At 40.4% G+C, this 12,263-nt stretch overlaps 1 protein-coding gene across 3 annotated transcripts in view; it reads right to left on the bottom strand.

Moving 5' to 3' along the window:
* The window catches only part of OSBPL11 (oxysterol binding protein like 11), a 74,740-nt gene that overhangs the window by 35,526 nt on the left and 26,951 nt on the right, over positions 1 to 12,263 (bottom strand). For 2 of the 3 annotated variants that reach the window (XR_012431618.1, XM_005547923.4), the window contains exon 6: positions 3,519 to 3,720. The exons of the other annotated variant lie outside the window; for it this stretch is intronic. Coding sequence is in view for 1 of the 2 variants with exons in the window: in XM_005547923.4 (XP_005547980.3) it covers positions 3,519 to 3,720 (202 nt within the window). In the remaining variant the exon portion in view is untranslated. The remainder of the gene's footprint in view (positions 1 to 3,518; positions 3,721 to 12,263) is intronic. 3 annotated transcript variants of the gene reach the window in all.

Below are 12,263 nucleotides of genomic sequence, written 5' to 3'. Positions count from 1 at the left end.
GGCAGATGTGGATTTTATTTAACAATTTTGTTTCGAGCCTACAAGACTAAAAGCAATTAAACCTGTTAAGAGACCCTGCAAGACAGCCACTTATATCTCATTAGCATGAGCCCGATGATTGGGTATTTTACAACAGAGCAACTTGCAACTTGATATCAGATACTATTTAAAAGAAATCAACCCTGAATAGGACTGAATTCATTCTTGGACAAGTCTGTGAATCACGAAGTATATTTACAACCTAACAGTTGATTTGCTGTCTTTGTCCCTCTACTGCTTAAAAAGTATGCAATTGGGCTTTAGAGAGTCACAGCGACAGGAGGAGTCTGGGACTGTGAAAGAGTACAATTTGTTTCAATTTGGGATTGAGCCTTATTCTCAGCAACAATTGTCTAACCAATCAAAATAATCCCCTGGATCTAATTTAAGAATTGCAAATACATGTTGTTTTTTGAAATCATTTTTTAAAAGCCCCATACAACTTAAACTGAAAGACTCTTCTACTGAATAAATAATAACTGACCTAGTGAAGACAGTGGTCACATCTGGAGACCTGTCATCTTCTCGGTTAATGATTCAAATGTCTCTTGTTACCCTCAACTAGTTAAACAAAGTGGATTCTATGCCTAATCAATAATGGAAAATGTTCCATTTGATTTCAGAGGCTGATCTAGGTTTCACAGAAACTTGGTTATAGAGTGCTATAATAAGGGATGCTCAGACTACTGCAGCAGAAATGTAGGAGTAGGAAATGTACTTTTTTTTTTTTTTTTTTTTTTTTTTTTGAGACACAGTCTCGCTCTATTGACCAGGCTGGAGTGCACTGGTACGATCTCAGCTCACTGCAACCTCCATCTCCCAGGTTCAAATGATTCTCCTGCCTCAGCCTCCCAGGTAGCTGGGACTACAGGTGCTCGCCACCACGCCTGGCTAATTGTTGTATTTTTAGTAGAGATGAAGTTTTACCATGTTGGCCAGGCTGGTCTTGAACTCCTGACCTCAGGTGATCTGCCTGCCTTGGCCTCCCAAAGTGTTCGGATTATAGGCGTGAGACACCACGCCCGGCCACAAATGAAATATAGTATTTAATTAAGTACTTACTGAGCATCTAATATCTAGCACTGTGTTACTTGACATACTTTAAGAAAATTAAGCAAGTCTGGGCAATACAGAGAGACTCCATCTCTATAAAAACTAAAAGGAATTAGCCAGCCATGATGGCGTGTACCTGTAGTCCTAGCTACTCGGGGGCTAAAGCAGGAGAATAGCATGAGCCTGGGAAGTTGAGCTGCAGTGAGCCATGATGGCGCCACTGCACTCTGGCCTGGACAACAGAGTGAGAAAAAATAAAATTTTTTAAAAAAATTGTCTTAAAAATAAGCAAAAATTAAGTAGTATAAACTGGAAATAAACTGTTTCATTTGACTGAGAATTATGATCACCAACACTAGAATTAACCCAAATTTCATAGCTAAGCCTAACTAATCCAACGTTCAACACAGGGATATAGTTAAGTCAATCAAAGTACATTTGTCTCCTCAAAGGGATATAAATACTAAGCAAATTTATCAATAGCATATGATTGGAACACATTTTTGATATAAAGTGAAAAAAGATACAAACATATATTTTCCAATAACAACAGGGCAAAAGAAACAAAAACTGAAAAGAAAAAAGAGAAAATCTGGGAGGGGGAGCATACTAATATATCAACAGTGGTGGTTTCTGGTTGGTAGGACAATGCATATATTTTGTTTCTTCTTTTGACTCTACAGTATTTTCTATAATGAGTATGTTGCTTTATAAGAAGAGAAAATTTATATTGAACTACTTACAATTTCTACAAGCCACGAATTCACGTTCACAACTCACAATTTAGACTCCTCTATCTCTTTGGAATGCCCTTTCCTCTACCTCTCACTCCTAAACTATGGAATGCCCTTTCCTCTACCTCTCACTCCTAAACTAATCGGTCTTTGCAGCTTCTCTGTGCCTTTCTCAGAACTCTTTCTACCAGCCATTCAGCTATTCTCCCACAGTTTGTTCCTTTGGTAGTAGCACCCTATGCATTATCTTTTTTTTCCTTCAGCCAGTCAGCTATTCTCCCACAGTTTATTCCTTTTAGTAGAAGCACCCTACACATTATCATTATCATTTTTAAGATGGATTCTCATTCTTGTCACCCAGGCTGGAGTACAGTGGCGTGATCTTGCTTCACTGCAACCTCCGCCTCCTGGGTTCAAGCGATTCTTCTGCCTCAGCCTCCCGAGTAGCTGGGATTACAGGTGCCTGCCACCACACTCAGCTAATTTTTGTACTTTTAGTAGAGACAGGGTTTCACCAAGTTAGCCAGGCTGGTCTCAAACTCCTGACCTTAGGTGATCCGCCCGCCTCAGCTGCCCAAAGTGCTGAGATTACAGGCATGAGCCACTGCGCCTGGCCCCTACACATTATTTTATACTTACCATTTACATGTTTCTTCCCTAAGTGGACTATGAATTTTTTAAGAGGAACATACATAACTGGCCTCTCTCAATAGTGCCCTGACCTACCTCTATAATTGCCATTAAAAACAGTTTGTTGGCTGGAATCGTTGAATTTAGGCACACATGAGGATGAGGTCCATCCTATATCCATCTGACTAAGGGAAACTGTCTCCTGAGCAGAGACTCTACCTTTCTAAAATATCTTTCTTTTATGAGTAAGGTGAATTAGTTAAATAAGAGAACAATGAGATGTAAGGTATTAAGTCACAGCCATCACTAGCATTATTAAGTTATTGCTCACACAGTGTGATGAGCATCTTATTTACAGAAAGACTCATTTTTGTAGTACCATGCAATAACATTTCCCTAGCACAATTAATTTCAACAAATAGGTATTCTCAAATAGTGAACATATATATACTTTTTTTTTTTTTTTTTTTTTTTTTTAATGGGGTCTCATTCTGTCACCCAGGCTGGAGTGCAGTTGTGGGATCATAGCTTACTGCAGCCTTGGACTCCTGGGCTCCAGGGATCCTCCTGCCTCAGCCTCCGAAGTAGCTGAGATTATAGGCATGAGCCACCTTACCTAGCTACACATTATTTTTCAAACTGAACAGTGACTGATAGACTTTTATATACATGAAAATAATGATAGTGGACTAAGTCAAAACTCAAAAAATAATGCAAAGGTTTCTACTTTGGTCAACTGGATGAACAGATGGATAGTGATGCCACCAATTTTAATGGAAATATAGGAGATGCACATTTTGAGTTCAGTTTTTGACATGTTGAGCTTGAGGTCTCTTCAGGAATGTTCAGTGATATTAGACATTAGTCCTAAAATCATTTTAGATTCTGAAAAGGACACAGTCATTAAGGATTTGTATAACATCAGCAGGATAATTAAAAACCAACAGGCTCTGGTTTTCTTTTCCTTTTTTTAAGATTTTCTGAAATTAGAATTACAACAAATGCAGTCCTTTCCGTGTGTTGGCCTTCATTGTGAAGCCCTACCTTTAATCGACAACTTACCTGAAGGCAATGAGCCCTTCTGATGTGATGCGTGCTGTAACTGGAGAATATGAAAGCAGTCATTTAAGCAGTTCATAGTTGCCATGGAAGTAGCTTTGAGCATTAAGAGATCCTGGTCCAAGGAACTAAGATGGCCAGAAGTAGGAAGGCATTCAATTCGTCTAATTAAATCTCTTTGTTGTCCTTCAGCATGAGACATCATCTAAGGAAAAAACAGTTCTGTGGGTCCTACTCATGATTTCTGTAAAACGTGTATACATACAGTTGCCATTTTAATTACCAGATTCAGCTTCTGAGCCATTTTTAAAGACCCACTAGGCCAGGCACGGTGGCTCACACCTGTTATTCCAGCATTTTGGGAGGCTGAGGTGGGAAGATAACTTGAGCCCAGGAGTTCAAGACCAGCCTAGGCAACATAGAAAGACCCCATCTCTACACAACATTTTAAAAATTAGTCAGGCATGGTGGCACATGCCTGTAGTCCCATCTACTCAGGAGGCTCAAATGGGAGGATCACCTGAGCCCAGGAGGTTGAGGCTGCAGTGAGCCATGATCACGCCACTGAACTGCAGCCTGGGTGAAAGAGTAAAACCCTGTTTCAAAATTAAAAATAAATAAAAAATAAAAGACATAATGGGCCATATTAGGCTTTTTAAAAGTTTGTTTGGCTATTTTCATTTAATGAACATTTAATGGTGCTTATCAATTGGGCAAAAGATTGTTATCTAAGGCAGCTGCAATTTTTCTTTGGAAGCAACAAAATGTAAAAGACCTGGCACTTTTTATTAAGAGTATTCCAGCATTTTGGGAGGCCAAGGTGGGCAGATCACAAGGTCAGGAGATCGAGACCATCCTGGCTAACACGGTGAAACCCTGTCTCTACTAAAAATACAAAAAATTAGTCAAGCATAGTGGCAGGCGCTTGTAGTCTCGGCTACTCGGAGGCTGAGGCAGGAGAATGGCGTGAACCCGGGAGGCAGAGCTGCAGTGAGCCAAGATAGAGCCATTGCATTCCAGCCTGGGTGATAAAGTGAGACTCTGTCTCAAAAAAAAAAAAGAGGCCGGGCGCGGTGGCTCAAGCCTGTAATCCCAGCACTCTGGGAGGCCGAGGCGGGCGGATCACGAGGTCAGGAGATCGAGACCATCCTGGCTAACACGGTGAAACCCCGTCTCTACTAAAAAAAAATACAAAAAACTAGCCGGGCGAGGTGGCGGGCGCCTGTAGTCCCAGCTATTCGGGAGGCTGAGGCAGGAGAATGGCGTAAACCCGGGAGGCGGAGCTTGCAGTGAGCTGAGATCCGGCCACTGCACTCCAGCCCGGGCGACAGAGCAAGACTCCATCTCAAAAAAAAAAAAAAAAAAAAAGAGTATTAAGCCATCAAGTTATCAGAAAGATTCTAGAAGATCCTTAACAGGAGAATCAAATACTTCCTTCCAAAGTTAAACTAAGTTCCAGTCTGGGCTCTCAACCAGTTACTTTTTATACCTTTGGTCAGACTCAATTTGAATCTACTATGAGTGCATAATGGCTTTCCTGCTTCCTCTTTCCTAACCAAACTTTCTGGTCCTGTTACGCTGATTTTGGACCGAGTACTGGATGCAAGCTTTTCAGTTTAAAAGATTTTAATACACTCTGCTTTTATTAGGAGCATTGTACAGCTTTCCTAACAGAACCAATGGAGTAATAATGATGAGCAAGCCAATTTTTTAGAGGAAAACTGAATTTATTATGCTTAATGACTTTCAGTTGTGAGCAGAAAGTTCTCTAATGGACCATCCTTTGGACACTAGCTTAATTCACATAGAAACTCTACATAGTGGACAGACTCTTTTAGCTTTCAGAGGCTCTGTTCCAGGTGATATTTTTTTCCTTTTTTTGAGATAGGGTCTCACTCTGTCGCCTAGGCTGGAATGCAGTGGTGCAATCATGGCTCACTGCAGCCTTGACCTCCCGACCTCTGAGGCTCTCACCTCAGCCTCCCAGATAGCTGGAACTACAGGTGTGTGCCACCATGCCTGGCTAATTTTTTGTATTATTTTTTAGTAGAGACAGCGTTTTGCCATGATGCCCACGCTGGTCTCAAACTCCTGGGCTCAAGCGATCCACCCACTGTGGCCTCCCAAAGTGCTGGGATTACAGGCGTGAGCCACTGTGCCCAGCCCAGGTGATTTTTGATATGGCTCACCAGGGGGCAAGTGAAAAAGGTGTGCAAAATGATCCTACTAAGCAAATCACTGTGTCATATATGGAATAGTCCCTGAAAACATGTACCATAGTTAAGGATCAAACATTCACCCGTCCCAAAAAAAAAGGTTTCATAAGAGGACAAACTGTATGTAGGTATGATGCTATCTATTAACATATACACATCTATACATGCATATATAGTGTGCTTTGTGTGTGTATAAATGTTTTTGTATACAAATTTAGGAACCAACTCCCACTAATCCAAACTTATGAACAGGTAGAACCACTGTGAAATACAGTGTGGCAATATCTGCTAGACATAAGTAAATATAATTTATGATCCAACAATTACACTCTTAGCTACCTAATCAAGAGATATATACATGCATATGTTCAGCAACTCAGGTCCATCAACACCAGAAGGGATAAAAAATATTATAGCATAAGCATACAGTAAATATTATATAGCAATGAAAAGGAACATTTACACTCAACATCCTAAATAAATCTCAAACACATACTGTGAACTGAAAAGCAGCCATACCCGAAGGAGTACATACTATATGACTCCAGTTTTAGAAGTATCAAAAATAGGCAAAATAAATTTATGGTGTTAAAAGTCAGGATAGTGAGGAAGGGTGTTGTGATGAGGGACATAGAAGTGGCCCTAGGGTGCTCATAACATTTAACTTCTTGATCCAGGAAGTGATTATGCAGAAATTACAAGAGGCACACTTGTAATTTGTGTAGTTTTCTATAGTATGTTATAAGCCAATAAAAGTTTAACAAAGGAAAAAAAAAATCTCAAGACATTCACAGCATAATCAGAAGTCACAATATAAAAATACTTGAAAGAGAAAATAGTATGCTTCTTTGTGTAGAAGGACCAAAAGAGCCACCTGCTAGTATTGGTGGTAGAAGTGGTCTAAGAAAGTAATGTTCTTGGCTAGAAAAAATAAAATTTAAAATATAATTGTATCTTTGGGAGGCCAGGGTGGGAGGGTCACTTGAGGCCAGGAGTTCAAGCCCATCCTGGGGAGCATAGCAAGATGCCATCTCTAGGAAAAAAAAAAAAGGTAAAAATAAGCTGTGTGTGGTGGCGTGTGCCTGTAATCCCAGCTACTTGGGAGGCTGAGGTGGGAGGGGAGGGCTGCTTGAGCTCAAGAGTTGGAGGCTGCAGTGAGCTATGCACTCCAGCCTGGCAACAATGAGACACTGTCTCTCAAAAAAGATACATATATGATATGGTTTGGCTGCAACCCCACCCAAATCTCATCTTGAATTTCCGTGTGTTGTGGGAGAGACCCAGTGGGAGGTAACTGAATCATGGGGCCAGGTCTTTCCCGTGCTGTTCTCATGACAGTGAGTAAGTCTCACGAGATCTGATGGTTGTATAAAGAAGAGTTCCCCTGCACAAGTTCTCTCTTTGCCTGCTGCCATCCATGTAAGACGTGACTTGCTCCTCCTTGACTTCCGCCATGACTGTGAGGCCTCCCCAGCCATGTGGAACTGTAAGTCCATCCAATCTCTTTTTCTGTATAAATTACCCAGTCTTTGGTATGCCTTTATCAGGAGCACAAATATGGACTAATACAGTAAATTGGTACCAGAAGTGGCAAGCTGTTGAAAAGGTACCTGAAAATGTGGAAGCGACTTTGGAACTGGGTAATAGGCAGAGGTTGGAACAGTTTGGAGGGCTCGGAAGAAGACAGGAAAATGTGGGAAAGTTTGGAACTCCCTAGAGACTTGTTGAATGGCTTTGCTCAAAATGCTGATAGCAATATGGACAATAATGTCCAGGCTGAGGTGATCTCAGATGGAATTGAGGAACTTGTTGAAACTGGAGCAAAGGTGACTTGTTAGGTTTTAGCAAAAAGACTGGTGGCATTTTGCCCCTACCCTAGAGATTTGTGAAACTTTGAACTTGACAGAGATGATTTAGGTATCTGGTGGAAGAAATTTCTAAGCAGGAAAGCATTCAAGAGGTAACTTGGGTGTTGTTAAAGGTATTCATTTTTATAAGGGAAGCAGAGCATAAAAGTTCAGAAAATTTGCAGCCTCATGACACAATAGAAAAGAAAATCCCATTTTCTGAGGAGAAATTCAAGCTGGCTGCAGAAATTTGCATAAGCAACTAGGAGCCAAATGTGAACCCCCAAGACAACGGGGAAAATGTCTCCAGGGCATGTCAGAAGTCTTCATGGCAACCCCTCTCATCACAGGCCCGGAGGCCTAGGAGGAAAAAGTGGTTTCATGGGCCGGGCCCAGGGTCCCTATGCTGTGTGCAGCTTAGACGTTTGGTGCCCTGTGTCCCAGGTGCTCCAGCCATGGCTGAAGGAGGTCAACGTAGAGCTCATCTGTGGTCTCACAGGCTTCAGGTGTCTCAGGCCTTGGCAGCTTCCATGTGGTGTTGAGCCTGCTAGTGCACAGAAGTCAAGAATTGGGGTTTGGGAACCTCTGCCTAGATTTCAGAGGATGTATGGAAACACCTGGATGCCCAGGCAGAGGCCTGCTGCAGGAGCGGAGCTGTCATGGAGAACCTCTGCTAGGGTAGTGCAGAAGGGAAATGTGGGGTCAGAGCCGCCACACCGAGTCCCTACTGGGGCACCACTGAGTGGAGCTGTGAGAAGAGGGCCGCTGTCTTCCAAAACTCAGAATGGTAGATCCACTAACAGCCTGTACCATGTGCCTGGAAAAGCCGCAGACACTCAATGCCAGCCCATGAAAGCAGCCGGGAGGGAGGCTATGCCCTGCAAAGCCACAGGGGCAGAGCTGCCCAAGACCATGGGAACCCACCTCTGGTATCAGCGTGACGTGGAGTCAAAGGGGATCATTTTGGAGCTTTAAGATGTGACTGCCCTATTGGATTTTGGATTTGCATGGGGCCTGTAGCCCCTTTGTTTTGGCCTTTTTATCCCATTTGGAATGGTTGTATTTATCCAAGGCCTGTACTCCCATTATATCTAGGAAGTAGCTAACTTGCTTTTGATTTTACAGGCTCATAGGCAGAAGGGACTTGCCTTGTCTCAGATGAGACTTTGGACTGTGGACTTCTGAGTTAATGCTAAAATGAGTTAAGTCTTTGGGGGACTGTTGGGAAGGCATGATTGGTTTTGAAATGCGAGGAGATGAGATTTGGGAGGGGCCAGGGCAGAATGATATGGTTTGGCTGTGTCCCCACCCAAATCTCGTCTTGAATTCCCACATGTTGTAGGAGGGACCCAGTGGGAGGTAACTGAATCATCAGGGTAGGTCTTTCCCATGCTGTTCTCGTGATAGTGAATAAATCTCAGGAGATCTGATGGTTTTATAAAGAGGAGTTCCCCTACACAAGTTTTCTCTCTTTCTCTTTGCCTGCTGTGATCCATGTAAGACGTGACTTGCTCCTCCTTGCCTTCTACCATGATTGTGAGGTCTCTCCAGCCATTTGGAACTGTATGTCCATTAAACCTCTTTTTCTGTATAAATTACCCAGTCTCAGGTATGTCTTTATCAGCAGCGTGAATATGGACTAATACTATATATATATAATATGTACATATTACATATACAAAGTGTGTGTGTGTGTATATATACACACATACACACACATACTTTAAAGCAGACTACAAGATATAAATATAGTAAGATATATATCGATAGTAAGATATATATAGTGTGTGTGTATATATATATGTGTGTGCATATATATATGTGTGTGTGTGTGTGTATATATAACTTGCCGAGTCTGCTTTAAAGCAAAGTATATAATTATAGCATAAATGTTAAAAGTTGGTAATGGCTCTCTCCAAAACAAATTAGCTAATCAAATCTATTCAAAGAAATGGAAAAGTGATTTGTGAAACTGTTTTAGTGATTGTTCCTTGACACTATAAAACCAGGTCCTTTAAAAAAAAAAAGAAAGCTTCAAGAAAGCTGAAACCTCAGTGAACCTGTGTTTTGTAGCTAGAAATGGCAATCGTAGTGATAAGAGTATATCATTCAGGTGGCATATAATTTGCCTGAAAACCAAATTAGAATCGTGATTTTAATTACTTGTGTTTTAAGTTTCTGTCTCACTTACTAGACTGGTCATTTGAGTTACTCCCAGGGCATAGCATAGTACCGGCATGAAGCATGGACTGAAAAAGAAGGGAACTGATAAGTAGTACTATGAAAGAGTAAATAGGAAACAGATGATTTTAATAAAGTAAAGCTTTTGTAATAAATTCATTTTAAAGGACAATATGATACTACTCACAAGAGTTAACTGCTTTTAGGCTGGGTGTGGTGGCTCACGCCTGTAATCCCAGCACTTTGGGAGGCCGAGGCGGGTGGATCACCTTAGGTCAGGGATTCGAAACCATCCTGGCCAACATCAAGAAACCCCGTCTCTACTAAAAAAATACAAAATTAGTAGGGCATGGTGGATGACTGTAGCATGCCTGTAATCCCAGCCATTTGGGAGGGTGAGGCAGGAGAATTGCTTGAACCTGGGAGGCGGAGGTTGCAGTAAGCCGAAATCATGCCATTGTACTCCAGCCTGGGCAACAAGAGCAAAACTCCGTCTCAAAAAAAAAAAAAAAAAAAGGAGTTAACTGCTTTTACAAACTGCTGCCTAATCTAACACTAAACTTACCCATAGATTTGATTAAAATGTTCCTTTCAAACTCACATCAATTTATATCTTTGCATCACACCCTCCTGGAATTGGATAATTCTAGAACAGTAATTCTCAAAGTGTGCTCTGCAGAGACCCCTGTGAGACTCCTTTCAGACAGTCTGTGAAGTCAAACTATTTTTTATAATAATTCAAAGAAGTTATTTGCTTTTTTTTCACTGTGGTGACATCTGCATTAATGACGTAAAAGCAATGGTGGGTAAAACTTCTGGAACGATAGTGAAAAGGCAGTGACTCCAAACCCACTAGTGGTCACTATATTCTTTACCTGCCATGTGCTCACAGAAAAAAAAAAAAAAAAGGCAATTTACTTAAGAATGTCTTTGTAAAGCAGTAAAAATCATTAAATTTACTCCATCTTGACTCAAGTACACATTAAAAAAATTCTCTATATAAAAAGTGGGAAGTACATATAAAGCCTTCTGTTGCATACCAATATACAGAGGTTGCCTAGAGAAAAAGCACTTGTGTGACTGACTTGTAAGCTGAATTAGCTGTTTTTTGTTTGTTTGTTTGTTTGTTTCCATGGACTACTATTCTGATGTGAAAGAAAGAAAGAAACTATGGAGATTCAGGTTTGGGGAATGAGTTAGACATTTTCTCAAGATTGAATAAAATGAGGCTATCGAAAAAACAACAATATTTGTTACCAATTACAAAACTTGAGCTGTAAAATGAAAATCAGAATTTCGGACAACCTTATTTGGTATATCTGACAGCCTCCCAATACTTTTCTGATGACACTGGGGATGTTAATAAATGTGAATTTTACTCACTGTATAATAATAAAATGGATCAATATTTGCAAGATCTGCATAACTCTGTAAACTAATATCTCCAAAATGACTAATGAATGCACAGTGTTACAAAATCATGGCTAGGTTAAAGATCCATTCAAAGTGCAGGACAGACCAATGGATTTTCATGTAACAAAATACAAAAAGTTCACTGATAATGTATTAGATTCCACACTGCATCTAACATTTAAGAAACTATCAGTTGTCAAGTTTTGGTATAGTATCAAAGAATAGCCACAATTATCTAAAAAGGCTATTACAATGTTTCTCTTTTTTCCAAACACATTATCTGTGAATGGCGAAATTTTCATCCTGTAGTTCAAGTAAAACAACATACTACAGTAGACTGCATATAGAAACAGATATGAGAATTCTGTTGTGTTCTGTAAGGCCAGACATTGAAGGGACTGCAAAAATGTAAAACAATCCACTCTTTTCAATAATGATTTTGTTTTGGTAAAGATAACTTTGACATAACAATGTTATTTATGCTAACATGTAGTAGGTTTATTAATTTTTATTTTTTTCTTAATTAACAAGTTACTTTAACTCCTGTTTTAATTTCTAATAAGGTAAATATTAATAAATTTAACCCATTTAAAATAAAAGCTGGCCAGGTGCAGTGGTTCATGTCTGTAATCCCAGCACTTTGGGAGGCCAAGGCAGGCAGATCACTTGAGGTCAGGAGTTCAAGACCAGTCTGGCCAACGTGGTGAAACCCCATCTCTACTAAAAATGAAAAAATTATCCAGGCGTGGTGGTGGGCGCCTGTAATCCCACCTACTTGGGAGGCTGAGGCAGGAGAATTGCTTGAACCTGGGAGGCAGAGGTTATAGTGAGCCAAGATCACGCTACTGCATTCCAGCCTGAGCAACAAGAGCAAAACTCCATCTCAAATAAATAAATAAATAAATAAAAAGACTAGGAAACAATATGCCTCCAGAGACTAGATTATAATGACTTTATATTAGCAATAAACCAAATTTTAAAGGACAAATTGGTTCTGGAGGTATTTAATATTTGTCTGAAGGACAAAAAATGATATAAACATTCCAAAAGGACTGTTTTCTCAGAAACAGAATTATTCCATTGGAATATAG

The sequence above is a fragment of the Macaca fascicularis genome, chromosome 2 (assembly GCF_037993035.2).
Source record: "Macaca fascicularis isolate 582-1 chromosome 2, T2T-MFA8v1.1".
In the NCBI taxonomy this organism is placed as follows: domain Eukaryota; kingdom Metazoa; phylum Chordata; class Mammalia; order Primates; family Cercopithecidae; genus Macaca; species Macaca fascicularis.
The sequence above is the reverse complement of the archived record's forward strand: the minus strand, read 5'-3'. Positions and strand labels throughout refer to the sequence as shown.